Here is a 19,125-nt window from a genome sequence, read left to right on the forward strand (position 1 = left end):
TGGACGTAACAATTACTAATCTTCGCAGTTGCATCTTTATACTTTATAACGCTGTATTTAATTGATATTTTCGTAATAATGTTTTGCTTGTAACTAAAGAAAGAAAAACTCTTTGTAAGGCAAAACCGAATACACACACATCGATTGTAACAGTTCTTTGGTACTTTTATTATTTCAGATTATAAATTTTAATTTGAAAACTCCGATTCATAGGCATGGTTTTAAGAAGGAAAAGTTAAGATGAGTCAATTATTTACTTAACTTATTGTTGACGAAAATAATTTTTTGTATACTCTTATATATTAATATATCAATTAACATGTCAATATGTTAATAAACTTATAAACAAATGTAATATTAGAACACTTTATTCTTCATTTTTCTAACTTTTTTGTACTAAAGAAGAAAACATGCAGTACTTGTGTACCCAATATGACCTGCATAACATTTTTTTTTTGTAATTTTTACTACACAAATATTTGAAACTGTTCCACATTTTAAATTAATGTTTAAAAATATTTCGTACTTTGAATTCGACCATCAGATTTTTATTTTGGTTTCTGCAAAAAATTAGAAAAAATTATAAAGCATAGGTAAGCTATATACGATATTTTAAATACGTTTATTGTGATAAGCTACAATTCTACATAATTCGATTATTTACAATAAATGTAACTGAATATTTGATGAACTATTTTTTTTATATTATTATCCATTATTATTATTTTATTATAAACAGATTTGCGTTTTGTTTGAAAGAAATTTTTTTCTGAAAAATTTCAAATTCGCAAGGATTAATCTGGCGCCCGTCTCCTTTTCTCATTCGATGTTCGCGTCAAATCCTTCCGGTATTAAACATGATATTGCTCTGCATTTTGCACCACTGATCGATTTTACATTCGAACCCTTCCACGTTTAAATCTGGATCCTAGGATCCGCCCGTGCGCTCGTTTCTTTTTGCGACACCGCACTCTTCCTCTTCGCAGGCATTTATATTCATCGCGGCGAGCGTCTCCGCCTCCTTTACAAACTATATCGGATGAGGGGACAGGTCTTTTTCATCGTTTCTTCCGCTTCTGGCATCGGCGTGGACGAGATGCTCGATGAAAAATATCATTGAAAAGAGTTGCGCGCCACGAGTATTCGGATCTGCCGGAGCGGAAACTGCGGGTGCCACGCGTTACTCCCTTTATGAAAAGTGTGAACATGCATCCCATTTTTCAGTCTGCGTCCTACATTCTTGATTAAATAAAGTCAGCGAACACATGTATGCGCGTAACACATGTTAAAGTCCGTACCGATTTAAATATGAATGCCGGCAGATTTCGATTTCCGCATTGCATTGTGATTGTACTTTTAAATATCAAATGCGAATTTGAGTGAAATAAAGACGTTTTAATGCATTTTGTTAACGTCGTTCACTTCAAATGATCAGCGACGAGTAAATTTTTCACGTCGCCAGTTTGCGTCGTTCATCGATCGGGGACTAAACGTTTCTAATGCCACGACAAAATCGCTTTCCGCGAACGTTTCTCCTTCGCAATTTACACATTACTCGTGGAATTTTACTCAAGTGGAATTGCATTTGACTACGCGCTTTCTTTTTTTTCCCCCTACGCTTTTCTTTCCGCAAACGTCCGCGGCAGCGATATTCGAGATTTTATTCTTTGTATTTGTTAAAAACGCTACGAGGGTACGGGCGAACTATTCTCTCTCGATTCATCGATTACATCGCAGTAACAATAGCTCAATACCGTTACACGGTATTACGGGCCATGATTCACATGGAACAAATATCGCCTATTCTTATATCGGCTGAAAATACTCGGTTCGAGATATACGAGCCAATCGGGATAGACGATAGAAACTTAATCGAATAGTGAAAAATTATTATCCTAAATCTTCGGGCGCGCACGAGAGAGCAGTGATCGCATCTCACGTACTACGTGAACGTTCGTAAGAAGCCATTTCTCCCTCCGAGTTTAGCTCGGCGATAACGCGGCGATAATCGGCGATTGTTAAGTGGCGGTTATAAAAAGACGAGATTATCGCTCCACGGTAGTCCGCTTATACGCGATATCGTGCGCGGTAAAGCGATAGCGATCTCCGTTGTAACTGCCGCGGAAGCGTATGATCGCGAAGACGCCCGTCGAGTTCACTATCGTCGTCATCGTTGTCGTCGGCGGCGGCGGCTATTCGCCGGGACGGAAACGTAAATTTCTCCGTATAAAGATTACGCGGCCATACCTGCCGTTCTATCCACCGATCTGGGATGCTTTATACGCTCATGAAAATTCCCAGTCTGGCTTCCTATCCGTCTCAGCTCGAGCCCGAGCTTAAATCTTGCGCGACTCGCTTTACTCTTACGTCCCGCCGTAATTCACCGGTGCAGTCATTTTCCGAATTAATATTCACTCGTTAAATTGTTTGAAGAAGTTGTGCGTCACGCGGGAAATCGCCGACGGTTTAACGTTTCTAATCTTTTCGCGTTATAGTCTTCCTGTGAAGTGACTATTGATATAATAGAAATTAGTGCGAAAATCCGCACTAATAGTGTTCCGGTGTCGCTTTTGCGAGACGTGTTGCTAGGCACGCGAAGTGAAAATCTTGTAAAATAACTGCGAATCCATGCAGAGTTCCAGACAGTTGGAAAAATTGAATCCTCACTGTCGCATTTTCGAAGGAAGAAATCGAGAAGGCCGTCTCGCTTCAGACGAGAGCCCCTGTATCCGTAACGTCAGCGTCACTTCGTCTCCTCTCGATAAGTTTCTCTTCCCATATCATTTTCCTCCTCTCATCATCCCCGCTTGTCTCACGCCTAAAAGTATTCGCAACTCTGAAGTCACCTGACACTTTTCAAGCGAATTCCACCTCGCTTTTCCACCGTTATTTCCGCCGTTACTTCTTGCCCGTTCTTTGATCGCTTCTCTCTCTCTCTCTCTTTCTCTCTGTCTTTCTCCACTGTCTTGCCATCTCCCGTCCGTTTTTCTCACCCTCGATAATTCATTTATATTCTCATACATTACCATCGTCGCTCTCTGCGATGTTTCGTCGATTGTTCGATCACGTTTTATTTCGCCGATCCCCTCTGCTATCTCTTATTCTGGATCAGCATCATCTGCGATATCGTTCTTTCAACCAGATATCCCTCTGCGCATATATGTACATATATAGTCTCTATGTTACGCTTTTCCTGTCTCTAAAATTCTGCTCCATTTTCGCGGTCTGCCCGACCGTCCTTTTGCTGTAATTATCAGTAAAGCTCGCCGATCCACGAGAGTATTTTCCTGCAGGACTTCAGTGTGCTTCCTTTGAATCGTCGGACAAAGGGCAACGAGGGGAAGAAGCAAAAAGGAAGCCAGCGCTGGACGCTATTAAATGTACACGCTATCAAAGTTATATACGTCTTCCTTGCGCGTGCGGTGTTTCGCCTGAGATATTTATTAGCTAAATCATCTTACAAACTGTAAAATTTATTAGAAGAAAATAGATACCATAGCGATTGATTGAAACCGTTTCCCTTCTTTTTTCTCAAATATATTAATTTTCTATCACGTCCATTTCTCGATTTTTGATTAAGGTTAAAACGTTGTTACACTTTTACAAAAAATATACCGAAATTTAAAGCTGGTAAAGAAAACAAAATGTCAATAACATCGAAGCTACTAGTGAAATAATAAGTAGTTCCAGTAAAGTCGTCAATATCGATATGAGTCTTCTAAAGCGATACTATAACCTTATTTTTCAGAAATTAAATTATATTAATAAATATTGATAAAAATAGAATTTGTTTAGACAATTAAAAAAGTAAAAATCCATAGTTTGTACATTCATAGCTTTTTTTCTATATAAAATAGGCTAAAAATGAATTATGCAAAAGCGAGAATAAAGTTTGTACGAGTTTCTCTGGCAAATTGCACAGTTTAAATAATATTAGATCATTTTACATGTTTGTGGCGGCCTGAAACTGTTTTATTTATGTTTTTTTTTATTTTTTTCATAATGCGGTTTTAAACAAAAGCGGAGTAGTTAAGCAGCACACCTGTCAACAAGACATTATAAAATATAAGATAAAACCAAATAAAAAAAAAATCTATATGGAATAAAATAAAAGGCACAATATTGATATTTATCTATGGAATTAGTAACCTAATCTAGTTTCTGTATATAGTCTGGCAATAGTCGCACTACGTGTCTTGCGAAATGACATAATTTGCAAATCGATAAAAATCGTTTTACATTGAAATGAAAAGCTTCTGAATCCTTAAATTAATTTACAAATATTTTACATACTAAGATTGTGTCGTTAAAAGAAAAGAAAGAGAAAATGTAATGCAACATTACTGCCCAATATGTTGGTTTTGGAACTCATCTTGTCAATCGCTATTTTTTAGTTATCTTATGAAAAACTCAATTGTTGCAATATTCGAAACGATATTTTAAAACTGCTATATTATTTGATAAAACACTTTCTAGTTTGTATTTATGTTTCCAAAGTTTTATTCTTAGTTTTTGTTTGAGAAATATAAATCTAGAAACAAGTGGTATGTCAGTATTCACTTCGGAGAAACATTTCTTTGAATCACAAAATATTTGTTTGAATCAAAGAAATTTGTACATTGCTTTACGGTTAAAGAAAAAATTTCTTTGATTTGAAGAAATTTTTTGGTCGTTTCTATTGTTAGAATTAAAGAAATAGTTTGGTTGTGTACAATGTAAATCTTTTTCTAAATGATAGAAACGTATTTCGTAAACCAGGACAACTAAATTATTTCTTAAATTTCCGTCAGTGCTCTCTTTAAATTAAAATATTATTTCTTTAAATTAAATAAATAATTAGAACAAATAATTTATTTACTTTAAGAAAAGCTGATATCGTCATTTCTTGAAATTAAATAAGCTTTTAATTTCCTCAAAGGTATTTTCATTTCGACTTGGAAAAATCGAGTTAAAGAAACGATTTCATCAATTTAAACATAACTTTCCTCTGGCGGTTGGCAACCTTCCTTTAAATCCAAATTGATTCGTCACATTATAAAATTAGGATTTTTTAATCTCTACGTAAACTAAATTTAAGCAATCCAATACTTATTGTATTAAATGCGAAATGTAAATTTACATATTGCAATACCAGAAACTGTCCGTGATTCTCACATACACTCAATAAGCGCAAGCATGTATCTAGGATTAATTTCTGACGTTTATCTTCGGCGCGCGCGCGCTCACGCGTCCGCGAGGACGTTATACAAACCTACAGGATATTGCTTTCGCGCCGAGTGCTCTCTTGCGGAAAGGGGGATTCCATTTTCTCGAGCGTCGGAAAATTTAAGGAGAGTCTCACCTTAAGAGGACGCGAGAAAAAGGGACGCGAGAAAGGAGCAAAGAGGGGAGGGGGGAGGACAGATTCGCGACGCGATTGCGGCGACGTTGAATCGACGTCCGTAAAACACGGAACTCGCTTGACCCAGGTTCAAGCCGTGTCGCGGTCGTAGTACATGCCATAAATCAGTCTATCGATTCTTCTCCTCGCCCTGCACCCGCGAAGAGAAACTTTTGCCTTCGTCGCGGCTATGCCGGCGGAAAAATGGAGGCGCCCCGATGCATGGAAGATTAGAAAGGGCGGATATGTGGGGGTTGGAAGAAGGGGGACCGGTTGTCCAGGGAACGGCAAGAAGTTTCGCCCTCGGCGGGAGAGCGCGCGCGGCCAGATCTTCTCTCTTATCGAATCTACTTGCAGGCTGTGTTTTCCGTAGAAAAATAGATTACGGCACGGATCGGGCGCGAGTCGCAAAAAGACAGCTCGTCGTTTACTCGCGAGCGCAAAAATCGAGGCCGGCTTTAGTTCTTATCTCGACGACTCTTCGAAAGAGAGAGCGCGTTTGATAAATGGATCTAACGGCGCATCAATGTGCGCATCCCTCGAGAAATACAATTTATGATACACGTCGTACAGCAGAAATGCAGCCCGATTTAGCGATTTAGAACGTTAACAATCGAATCTTGAGTTTCTCCGTGTTAAGTCACACGGTTCGTTTTGCCGAAACTTCAATACCGACGATTAAATTTTATGATTATATATATATATATATATATACACACACACACAGAGTGATTATTAATGAATGTTCCCACTTTTTACCATCGGAACATGCATTTGTAATTTCTAATATAATAATATGTTAGAAATATGTATCCGTTGGTAAATCATGCAGTAAAAAGTGAAAACATTCATTAATAACCCTATACATGTATATGTACATATATATATATATATATATATATATATATATATATATATATATGTGTGTACATTTAAAATCGTTAATTGCAAAACTTGAAACTTTAATTTTATTTATTCATGACCTTTGAGAACATTTTTCATGGATTTAAGATTTATCGGCTAAACTCCATCCGTAATGAGCACCGTAGTATTACCGAGATTAGTATAATAAACTTTTATGAGAGTGTTATTGAAAAGATCAGATTTTTATTTGCAAGTTAATTGAGAGATTGGATGTGACAAAGATATAAACCTACTCCGTGTTTCGGTGATTCATTTAGAAGAGACACTGGTAACACGCAATGTGAAATATGCAGGACATCAGAATTATTGCTGCTTCTTTTATCTACTGATTAAGTATTTGAACAATTTTTGGACCCGACTATTTCATAATTTGATACGTGAATCTTTTTCGTATTCCAACTTTTGACATTTTGACATTCCGACAATCTAGTTTCACGTTTCATTACGTTTAATTAAAGATTGATTACAGAGAAAGGATATAAAAAGATTCAAGAATGTTTAAAGGTATAGATATAGAACGAAGAGAGGAATATAAAGAACATCGTGAATTCCTTGCATTACGAGTGCGTAATAAATATAGAAGAACGTCTTTACCTTATAAGATTAATTAATTTTTTGATTGCAGTGTATAATTAAATCGATGAAAAAAAAGAGTGAGATAATCGAGGATTATTGTACTTCGAAAAAGATGAAAGGAATTTCTAAAGTAAATAATTCTATTCATAATTGTACAAATAATTGAAACTTTTGACAAACTTTATACTTTTAGAGATATTATTCAGACATAAAATAATTCAAATAATTGTTTCACATTGTAAAATTAAAATTTTCGTTTTATTTCTTTATCGCTCAACAAATGTAAATCTATTTTGCTGTTAGTTGACTTCGCAATGATGGAAATTTTCACATGTTCATTTGCACCTATTATGTACTTATATACAGAATAAATTACTCACGTTAACTTGTATGCCAGCCACATCGAAAGTGCTGTAGGGTGGCGATGGTGGTCTGCGGTCGGGTATGAAGCGATAAAATTCGTGATCATTGAAAAACCATTGTATAGTGTACAAAGGTAAGCCCTCCAGGTCGTAATGGCATGACAATGTTACGGTATCGCCTGATCTGACCATGGTCGGTACATTTATCGTCAGATCTTTCAAACCTGTTGCACCTGCAAGCAATAAAAAAAAAACATGCTCTCTATGAAAGACGTTCGATCGATGAGCGTATAATAGTGCATCTCGTTTGCGTGTGCGAGGAATATTTATTGATACAGAATCATAACGAATAACAATTGCGATTAGAATTCGCAAAGTGTATACAGTATAGTTCATGAATTATTCTAGCCATGCATTTGCGTACGACGCAATAGTCGCGCCGCGCTTGATTGATACGCGCCATCTCCGAATGTGATTTTAGGATTAAGCGCCGGTCAGAAAGTGGAACGGTCATAAATAATTCAGATAAATTTTTCACGTCAGGAATTAAAACTTCGCGACGTGATTTAATGTTCTATCAGCGATTGCAAATCTATATGTTGCCATTAGTCGACTTTCCATAACTGATGAGAAATGTCCAGCTAAAAAAATTTTGAATACCTTTTATGAGTAATCAAGCTAGAACTTTAAATATGGTTCATTTAATATTTTATCTATTTAAAAAAATACGTAGTAATTGAACCAAGCAGTAATTAAAAACAAAATTTATAGACGTACATTATTTGTAGAATTCGCATAGTTTTTAATTGCAAAAGTTATTTATACAAGAGATTGTGATATTAATCGTAATTTGGTAATATAATTTTATTGACTATTTATTTTTTTAAAGATCATCTAAAAAGCTAAAAAAAAGTGTTATTAATTTTTCAAGTTTTGTTGTTGCTGAGTTAAGATTGATATTTCCCTTTGTATTAATTGTGTTATCACAAAAAGTAACTGTCGTTATCATTTTATTACAAAAAATTGTAACGATTACAAGGAATGTGTTATCAATTTTACATTTTTAATTTATATTAAAAATTTAAATGACATTTATTATTACAACATTTATAATTTACGTTGCAATGAAACACGTATAAAAGAAAAATTAAAAAGTTTTAATTTATATAATACTATACTAATATTCACTGATAATTGTAAGCTTTGTATTTTAATTTATTAAAACCAGCAGAAAAAAATGTTTTTTAATGTAAACATTTCTCTTCAGGAATCGAGTAATTAGAAACGAAACTATGTGACTTAACTATTTCAAATGATACGTAATGTTTACATTTTTGTAAAAAATCATATATTTTTAGTATAAAGTATAAGAATGAAAGCAGAGAAATATGTTAACAATTTTTCAAAAATGTTTTTTATTATTGCACTAGAACTGAGATTTAAATTCATACGTGTTTCATTATTCGATAGGATATTGAGAGAACGAGGGATGTATTTCTGAAGAGATATTTTTCCTTAAGATTAAGCCTATACCAATCCTATTTCCATTCCTTTTTCCATTTCGCGAGGAAAGACATTTTGCTTTCTAAGCACGATTCCGTGCAGAGAGAACAGTTTTCAAACTGCAACGTCATCAATTCACGCAAGAAATAAATTGACTTAGCACCGATCATTAAATGCGAATTTACCGATAATGGAATAAAAATGTATGCTTTTAAAAAAATCAATTTTGTTATTAATCTTTGAAGGAAATAAGCATGATTGTTATCTGATCGACTCAATACGTATATTAATTATTGTAGAAATTGACTGAAAATTTCATTAACGTGAATGGATGCTGTGATCTACTTATGCTGAATGACAAATCTATCATACATAATTAACTCAATTAGCATAACTGATTGCATCTCGTCAACGTTTGTTAAAGTGCTCGATCAAACAATAGTGCAGCGTAATACACGTAATTTTCGGTGTAAATTCTATTGACGCGATTGCCATGCCATCAACGGTATAAACGCGATGAAACTCGGGAGAAACAGCATTGTATTTATGTAACAAGAAGCTTGTTAATACTAACGTACCACTCTGTTTTTGAATTATATTTCTTAAACAAAAGCTGAGAATAAAAAAACTTTGAACTGTAAACATCAGCTAGAAAGCAGTCTTGTATCAGATTGCATAGCAGTTTACAATACCGTTTTGTATTCTGCAATAATTAATATTATAAGAGGGTTAACAAAAAATAAGCGTAAACAATAATTATAATTTGATTTTTTCATTTTATTTTATATTAAAAACAAATATATGTAAATCACGATATGTCGCAATCTCACTTGCAGGCTTTCTTCAGCTACAGATACTCGTATAAAAATTAAAAAAATGTAAAAGTTTAATTACAAAAACATATTTTACTAATTAAAAGTGACAAGAAGCAATCTCAAAATAAAATTTTTTTAATAATAGGTTGTTCTGTGTGTTAATAATCGTAGATGGACACAAATGTGTGTGTGTAAAAGAAAGAGAGAGAGAGAGAGAGAGAGAACGCAAATGATTGTCGCGATCGGAAAACGCTTAACTCGCGCTCGGAGCTCTCTCTCAGTCGACGAATGTTTAGAGCTACCGACGCCGTCGAAATACGGTTGTCTTTTGGTAATTTCCACTCGAAGCCCTTGCGGTCATCGGTTCGCCCGCCCGTACCGGGGCCGTCTTACCGTCGATTCTGAGACGCTCGGAGTCTTACTCGGGCGATGCGATCAAAGCGAGTCGGCGGCGCCTCTATTACCCGTCCAAGGAAGGAAACTACGATCCTCGTGCACGATCCTCTTTGTCCACCTCTCAAGAAACCAATTACAAAGAAGGAAGCGCGCTATCGCGCGCCGCGCGAGTTAAATTAATTCAATGTACGTGTTAGTATTGAGCTAAATGCTTTCGATAAACTTTGCTGAGCGCCTCGTAAAGGGCCGCGCGTTTGCGGTACAACTTATTCCCAGGGTAAACTTTATTCACGCCGTCAAGCTAGCCTGAAAGTGGAACTCTGGTAGCCGCAATTTCGTAATTAGTATAATAAATAATCTAGTGCGAGAAAGAGAGACAGAGAGAGAGAGAGAGACAGAGAGAGAGAGAGAGAGAGAGAGAGAGAGAGAGAGTGGGAGGGAGACGTAGAAACGTTTACATAACGTAGGTACATCCCGCATGTAACGTAGCACTCCTTGAAATGGGATAAAAATGCACGAAACGTGCGCGGCATAGGATGCGCTTTCGCGAGACGCGGAAACATAATGCTTTCCACCGCGCACGGTACCTGCGGACCTTAAATGGATTCATAATGTTGCCAGTGGACGATCGTCGGCGTTACTGCTTACTGCGCGGCGATTAAGTTAGCGTCACTTTATCTCGCGCTCGCTAATCAGATGGAGATTTACGCGGATCTTAAAGCGTGACGCTGCGCTATGAATCTGAAGCGACCCGCCAAGTTGGTCGTTCGAATGGAACGGAAGAATCTAATTTTTCAGTTTTATTATTATGCCTCGGGTTTACGGGGCGTTTTCGTCGTTCGGCATAACGCCGGCCGGATCGACATCGCTCAAGCAACGTTCGGCATTTCAAATGCGGAATTGCATGGGCGAGCAAATGGAGATGCATCCTCGCGAAATAGCGGGGGCGTAACGTGCAAACGGCGGAACGTCACGATTAGAGGTTTCGCATATGGTGCACGATGCCCACGAGACATTTAGTTGCTGGAGATGTTTCGGCGGGCCGGGCACTGTGTTTATTTTCGCCATTAAGCTGGGGGAAATATGGGTTAACTGCTACCGAGGGCCGCAGATCGGTGATTAAGTGCAATAAATAATTCCGAGGCACGGAGTGCCGCACTAAGCTGCGCACAGATAACACCATTGTGTGCGCGGGCGATCCCGTGCTTTTTGAGAGCGTAATTTCGCGAAAGAGCAGGAGATAACATGCAAATGCTGCGACATCTCGTTTCGCAGAATGCTCTCGATACTGTAGCAATTTATTGTCCGTAAAAAGGCGCGCGCGTATAAATATACGTAAAAGAGATATCGCGTCTAATTGTAAGTGCAAGGCAGATAACTCTAGATTGATTCATATACCGGCAAAGTTAACCTGCCAGAGAAACGACCATCCCTCTCTTTTAATTCTTCTTCTCTCCCTTCTTTAGAGAGAGAGAACTTTCACGATGCTGATTCCCCTCAAGAAATGTTCTCTTTAATTGATCCCAAAAGGGACCGAGAAACATTTTTGTTACAGTTGTGAGGTTTGTCTTCTTGATGACTTGTTTACGTATACTTATAGCTAAACAATTTTATATTGGAATATGTGTGTGTGTGTGTGTGTGTGTGTGTGTGTGTGTGTGTGTGTATGTATGAATGAAGTGATTAGGATTAAGATGTATTTGAGCCGTCTGAGGCATTAAATAAGACCCCTTTTAAATTTACCATTTAAAAATGTTGTTTTACGCCTAAAGTACATATATGCTTAAAAGATGTGTCGCAGTCAAATAGTCAAAGGAATAGTCAAAGAAGGGTTATATTTATATATACAATATTTTTAAAAACAAAGTACTGATTAAATAAAATCCGCTAATATGACAATTGTTATTATGATTATTGTTATTTTTTTATTATGTGCGAGCATTATAGGATAACGATTTTTAATACTATTAAATTTTGAGAAGCTAAAGCTGCACTCAAATGGCTATTAATTTCTAAAAATTAAATGATTAATTTAAAGATAAAATTTAGGATAATTGTAATATTTGCATAAACCCTAAGGGATTTCGTTTTTGTGAGTAATAATTATTTTAAATCTGATTAAAATAATATACAGTAATAAACAATATTTAGTTTTTTGTTATTTTCAATTTATTTTTAATTTGAGCTTTATTTTAATGTAATTATAAACAAGTAAAATTGATCAATGTCAAAGTTTAAAAACATTCTTTTTTTGTTTATTTACGAATATTTTATATATATATATGCAAGACATATTTTATTTTTGTTAATGATTGAAATAAAGAACGTATTTAATTTAATTTAATTCAATATTCTCATAAATGGAATAAAAAAAAATAAAATAAATTAAGTGGATCTCTTATTTGACTCATGCTGAGAGAAAGACACTTTAAAATTTATTTGTGGAATATAAATGTATTTTACTGAAATAAATCTTTATTTAAACAATACTAAATAAAACTTTATTCCTAACAAATAAACGAATTAATAAAAAAACAAAATAAAAAAAATATATATCACAGAAATATATATTTCGTCATTTCCAAATTTTTTGTAATCAATAAATATTGAATAAAACGTCACAAAAGTAACATTTGCTTGCTAATATTTTGACATTTCTTTTTCAAGTTAAGTACTTTATAATTTACGTTGATGAATCGTTTGTTAATAAATTGATGCAGATATTTTTACATTTCTCTCTCTTTCTTTCTCCATATATTTTTTTTCAAATATTTGTATTAATAAAATTTTTTTAATACTTTATACTGTGTTTGGTCGCACATATATTATCCAAGTGTATTGTTCTCTGATGTAATTGCTAATTAATTTTATAATATTGAAAAATAATGATATTAATACTAATTTAATTTAAATGCAGAAGTTATGTAGTAAATAAAAATAAATGTAAAAAAGAGCATCTTAAAAAATAAAGTTCACAATTTCCAGTAATGATTCATAAACTAAATCTATAATAAAATTAATAAATAATAAAGTAATACGTAGCAAGAAAATAATAATAGTGATAAAATATACGTAGAAAAGGTACAAAACTTCGTATTAATAGTATGCAACGAAAATATAATGTAAAGTGAATTAAATAGTTGGAGCACTACTAAATGTCTTTCAAAAATTTTTTACTATACACTTTTTATATTATATATGTATAATACATAATATTAAATATGTTCGCTATGTGAGTATTTTTCTAAACCTTTATCATGGCTACGAGTTAATTTGGATAAATGACACTTGCAAGAGATATCAAATGCGAAATGTCACACACAGCTGCTCCGCGTTTTCATAAAATCAGCTATCAAAATTTGTAAAATTTATTCCGCAGTTGAATAGAATTAACGCGACCATATACGCAATTTAAAATACACTATGAAATTTATTTAGCAATTTTGTCAAAATCCAAGTGCAACTGTTATGAATTATCGAATTAATAATCGAATTATATTTTAATTTTGAGTTAAAAAGAAACGATACAGACAGATGAGATAATAAATAATAAGAACGTAAAATCATATTTATCATAGAGATGCTGTTTAAATACGTACACGGAACAATTTTCACACAGAATTCCAAATCTTCTTATTATTCGTATATTACGATAGTCCGCGACGCCGCGACGCACCGCGCCACGCCGCGCCTCATCGGAACGCGATAGTCTCGCGGCTTAATTACTGTACTCCCAATAAGCGTTTTGCAAAACCTGCGCTCGCTTCTCCTAACGAACCCCCGGCATAAAGGAAAACAAGCATTTCTCTCGCGATGCCCGTGTTGATTGCAAAATAACGGGCTTTATTGGCTATTACTCCGATCGCGGGCGAAAGCTTCGCACCTCCGCGCTGCGGACATAAAATACAAATGAAACTCGAGCGCGACAGCCGCGATTGCCGATATAACGTTACACATAAACAAGGTGCCGGCCAGCGCGTTCGCGTTCGCGCCGGGTCGATCGCGTAGGGAATCGATGATAATCCCAGAGCGGATCGGCCGAACGTTCGTTCGTATAAGCGCGACGACCGGCGGCGGCGTTTTGCCATTTTTATCGATCACGCGCGCGCACGAGCGTTTACGGCTCGCCCCCATAAACGAGACTGCTCGCGATATATTTTCGCGGCGTGCAATAATGCGTCGTTAGCAGCAGCGCGACCGGGCTGCTCCTGAGCTGAGCGATGGCTCAGATCGTTAGACAACTTCGGCGCGAGCAATTTAATGCCTGTTACCGAACGATTACGCTCCGTGCGTCGCGCCGGAGAGTTCGTCGTTCCGCTTGCAGCGTGCGCAATATTACCAGTTGTAAAGTTGCGCTCATCGAGTCAGGGTGAAAATTATTTAAATACGCGCCGCTGCGTCGGGGACGTTTGCAATTAACGCGTCGGATACGACGCCATAGGCATTTTCGAGCGATAAATTGTTTTTTTCTTCTCTCCCTTCCTCCCCCCTCTTCGCGGGTACGCGCGGCGTAAGCAATTTTGCACAGAGATATCATGTTTAGTGACAGACTCCATTCATTTAATCTCAATGTCCGCTGTAATGGCGGATGTTATGTACGGCTGGACAATTCCGCGGGTTAGGTAAATAGGTACGGAACAAATGCGGACGGGCGAATTCGGATCGACTCGTGGTTCGATGAACGTAAATGGCGGGGGGGGGGGGGGGGGCAAAAATACTTTCCGCGCGGGTTTATGAAAAAAGCAATTGAATGTCCGGGTGCGTGTGCGTACGCGCGTGATCATGTTACCCAAGAGCATTCATCATTTTTCCACGACCGGACGTGATATACCGATGGGCGGGGGAGGGGGGAAGGGGAGGGGTCGATATAAAGGGGATGACTCGGCCGTCAAGTGCGCTGCTGTTTTATTTGCCGCTTTTATTTCGAGTTTCCGTTCGAGGATAGGTCTTTGGGGGGATATAATGACGACGACGAAAGGTAGGAAAGGAACAGAGAGGATATTCGTGCGTCGATATATTTTCTGCGTGTCCCATTTACGACGCTAATAAAAACGCATTCCCGCGCTATTGATCGCGGTAGTTATATTACAGTGGCCAAAAATGCAGTTGTATTTTGCGACTAGAGAACGTTATTTCGTTCGTTCGTATCGAGTACGCTACAAGTATCAGGAGAGAATTTATGCACGGAGAGAATTTTTCGTTATATTTTACTGCGTAAAATTCCTTACAAATTTCACCATGTGCGGTGATAAGCTCTAGATAACTTGCAACTTATTAAATATTATGAGTAACGATGAATATATGAGTAATGACGGTCATTTGCAAATATACCAAAGACATTTTATAGACAGCGTTATCAAAGTTACCATGCAGCATCGTAAAATATTTCAGGTCAAAATTTTGACAATTCGAGACAGAATTTTTTTAATAAGAGGATATAGATCAACATGTGAAAACACAACTAGTTAAGGATGTATAAGACATTTCTCAAAATATGAAGAAAATTATAATTAAAAAATTACAGACTGTTTTATATTGTATTTGAAAAAATTTGGCGGCGATTTTTTGTCTGGATAATTAAAAGTAGACATCTGCTCTAATGAAAGTATGATTAATAATGAAATATTAAGAGTTCAACATATTTTAAAATCGTTATTTATTGAAATTGATAACAATACAGTTTAACAGTAGTAAAAAAAAAACATATTTTATCTTTTATTGTGTTAAAATATGAAATATATGTAGCAGACATAAATAAATCAGAGAAAATGACAAAACTCTTTGAAATACAATATTGTCATGTAACCATAATATTTTCAGGCTAAATTTTATGAGAAAATTCTCTCTGTGGACAGAATTTATGGACTTTTTTACGGGGTGTGCTTTGAAATTTCATAAAAATTTCCAATCTATGCAATAAACAAGATCTATTTGTTAATGTATTGCAAACGTATTGCGCAATTTGTGGCAACATTTAAGTATGAGGCGCGCTAATTAGGCGCTAATTATCGTGGTTGATTGGTAGGTGGTGACGGTACGAGCTAATAATGAATATGGATAAATGATAAGCGGCTCATTATTGATTTTGCCACGATTGAAGTTATTTCCGCTGTACCGTACAGCACGATATCTTTGTCAATTAATGGAATAAAAAAAAGTACGTATGGATTATTTAACGTCAATTTTGAATTTAGTGTCATCATGTAAATTGATTGATACCTGCGTGTTTTTTTTTTAGCGATTATTTCCTTTGATGAATTTTATTTAAAATGCATTGTTAGATAAAAATATATGATGTATACTGGCACAAAAAATTCTACACTAAAATGCTAGAATTGGAATACTTGCTAATTTTATTAATTAAATACATATATACATATATCTAAGAAAAAAAGAAATTTATTTACAAAAAAATAAATATTTTTATAAAAAATAAATGTTTCTACAAAAAAAATTAATAATTTTTTTACAAACAATTTTTAGTAGAAATTTGTAATTATTCATTGAAATTTTTTCGCCAGAATAAGTTATACTTACAATTAGAAACGTGTAGAATGTTATAATTCATTGAAGTTTGACAAAGTTTTACCGAGAAAGTTATAGACATTGTACAACAAAAAAGAAATTTTTTAAAATTTAGAATAGTTTTTCAATTCTAACATTTTTGTGTAGACTTTTGTAACATTTTTTAAAATTGGTGTAGCGTTTTGTAAAATTTTTTCCTACCAGGATATGTATGAAATAATGTCGATCAAACTTTCATCGAAAGAATGCTTTTCTTTTTTTTATTCTTGTTTGCTTTTGCGTCACATATATTTAATTGTTAGCTGCGAAGTTTACGCGTTCCAATTTTCGTTTGATCGTCAACTACGTTATCGCGAAGGAAATATTTTTATGACGCTATTGGTGAAACTTCGCTCTCAGGCTACATTGTGCGACTTCCATTATCATTTTCACCAAACAAATTCGCACAGCAGAAACGCGTTATATGGAATTTAGAGACGCGAGAATGAGCACAGGTATTCCATGCCAGTTCTCTCTCTCTCTCTCCCCCCCCCCCCTCTGTCTGTCTCTCACTCTTGCTCTCTCTCTCGCTCACTCGTTCGCTCGCTCTACTGTCTCTCTCTCTCGTTTCAATTCGGGAAAATGTCATTAATATGTAAGCACCGACATCAGATTACCAGCGGAACTGGGCACGCAAATTTCGTTATTGGTAATGAGAAACTCGTGTGTCGCATGGGAAATTTAGGAAGCGCATATTTTACGTTGATATACCGCAGAAATGTTAATATCATAAAGTACTCTTTTCAATAATGAATGTTAGATTTCGCAAATTATTTATTAATAAGATAGAGTAAAATCGCGTATATCATTATTGATTTCAATTTATTTAATAAATATACGAAGGTTTTACAGACTTTTAAAATTTACGATTATTTTAATTTACATATTAAATGATAATTTTCAAATATGATTTTGTTTATGCTATTATTTCCCGCAACTGTGATGAAAATGATTGATTGAAAGTTACGTTAATGAATAAACAGATCAAGTTGTTTATTATTTTAAATTAATTGCATATCAATTTTTCATATCGACATAAGTATGTCAGTTTTAACTGGGTAGATGGGAAAATACAAATTATAAGTATAAATTTCACGTAATAATTTCGTGGATTATTTCTTAAATATCTACATTTAAATTCACAAGTGTATTTCAAACAGTCGAACGTTTATGTATTCCAGAGCTACAATTAAACGTAACACAGATGAACATACATTCATTTTACTTAGAAGATTCATCGTAAAAAAACTGTGCATTATTGCTAGTACTGGAAAGTTTTCTGGATTCAATGCTATTACTCTTCTATGCATGTTATAAAATAAGATTGGTATAACGACAATCATAATATTGTTGGGAGAAGATTATTTTATTCTTAAATCTTAAAAAATTTTTTTAATCTAGAATGTAATGATCTTACTGTTTTCATTAATTTACTCAAATACAGATTGTAAGTTCAATGAAAATTTGTAACAAATGTGTCTGATATTTTTGATTGATAAACAATCGATTGATGAGGAAGATTTTAAGAATTTTCTTTTTAATAAAATATCACGAAGACTCACAAGAAAGCTCGCTTCGTAAGTATTAAAAATACCTCGTTCCATAGTCGAAAGATAAGGATTCGCCGAGCGCGTAGACAAAGTTGCTGAGCTTTCTACGGATGCGTTGGTTATAATGCATAATGCATCGCATCCTTCTTCCGAGAGAGTGCTTGCTTTCTTGGTCCTCTATCGTATTATAATACACAATAATTAACCGTTATTCCCAGACTGAGTAATAGTTAATTATCGTGCGTTATAACATGTATCGAGCAATTTTTTATTCTAAATATTTTAAATATATAAGTTTTGAAATTTCTATGTGTTACTCTTGTCTCAAGATAATAAGTCAATCTTATTCAATTCGATAGAGAACAATAAGAATTATAGATCTCATCTTAATATTGCTTTATTTTTATATTGCACAAGTTTGCAATAAAACGTAATTACGTAATAGGTTGGTGCTAATGAAATAGCTGTTTTTTTTATACTTTCCATTCTTATAGTTCCTTTTTTTTTCATGCATATAACGCTGATTGTGAAAAGTACGTGACCCGCACGTGATAATTTGTATATACAACTTTACTTCTTTATTACGATATTAATTGTTGAAATTCGTTTAAGTCAAAATGAAAAATAAAGAAATTTATTTAGTGATACGAGTTTAAACTCACGAGTCATAGTGCGACCGAGGCAACGCGAAACATTAATACTGTTTTCAGCGAAGGTTCTGCCAGTGAAAGGACGACAAGACCTTTCCTCGAAAAGTTTCAGTCTGGAGACATAAACCTCGACAATTTATCTCGCATACATCCTCCGTCATTGATAACGGCGTTTTTAACTTTTTAAAGAATGGCACTTGTATCACGTTGGCAAAAGTGCAGAAGTAGATGGAGACCATTTTGATTATTAAAACAAGTTTTAAATTTGTCTAAAAAGCAGCTATTACATTTGCATCAACTGAATACTTGAAGAATACTTTTAATCTTGTTGTGAGAAATCCTTTCTGAGAGGGTAGCTACGAAGTTGTGCGACTCTCTCAACTGCATCGCTCACAAATGGTGGTG

The 19,125-nt window shown here is 35.1% G+C and overlaps 2 protein-coding genes across 3 annotated transcripts in view; one reads left to right on the top strand and one right to left on the bottom strand.

The window, feature by feature from the left end:
* LOC105199559 overlaps positions 1 to 19,125 on the top strand; it is a 379,163-nt gene that overhangs the window by 189,236 nt on the left and 170,802 nt on the right. The gene's annotated exons all lie outside the window — the stretch shown is intronic.
* LOC105199549 overlaps positions 1 to 19,125 on the bottom strand; it is a 138,790-nt gene that overhangs the window by 39,151 nt on the left and 80,514 nt on the right. For both annotated transcript variants that reach the window (XM_011166697.3, XM_011166702.3), the window contains exon 2: positions 7,261 to 7,475. In XM_011166697.3, coding sequence (XP_011164999.1) covers positions 7,261 to 7,475 — 215 coding nt within the window. The remainder of the gene's footprint in view (positions 1 to 7,260; positions 7,476 to 19,125) is intronic.

The sequence above is a fragment of the Solenopsis invicta genome, chromosome 16 (genome assembly GCF_016802725.1).
Source record: "Solenopsis invicta isolate M01_SB chromosome 16, UNIL_Sinv_3.0, whole genome shotgun sequence".
NCBI classification, from domain to species: Eukaryota; Metazoa; Arthropoda; class Insecta; order Hymenoptera; family Formicidae; genus Solenopsis; species Solenopsis invicta.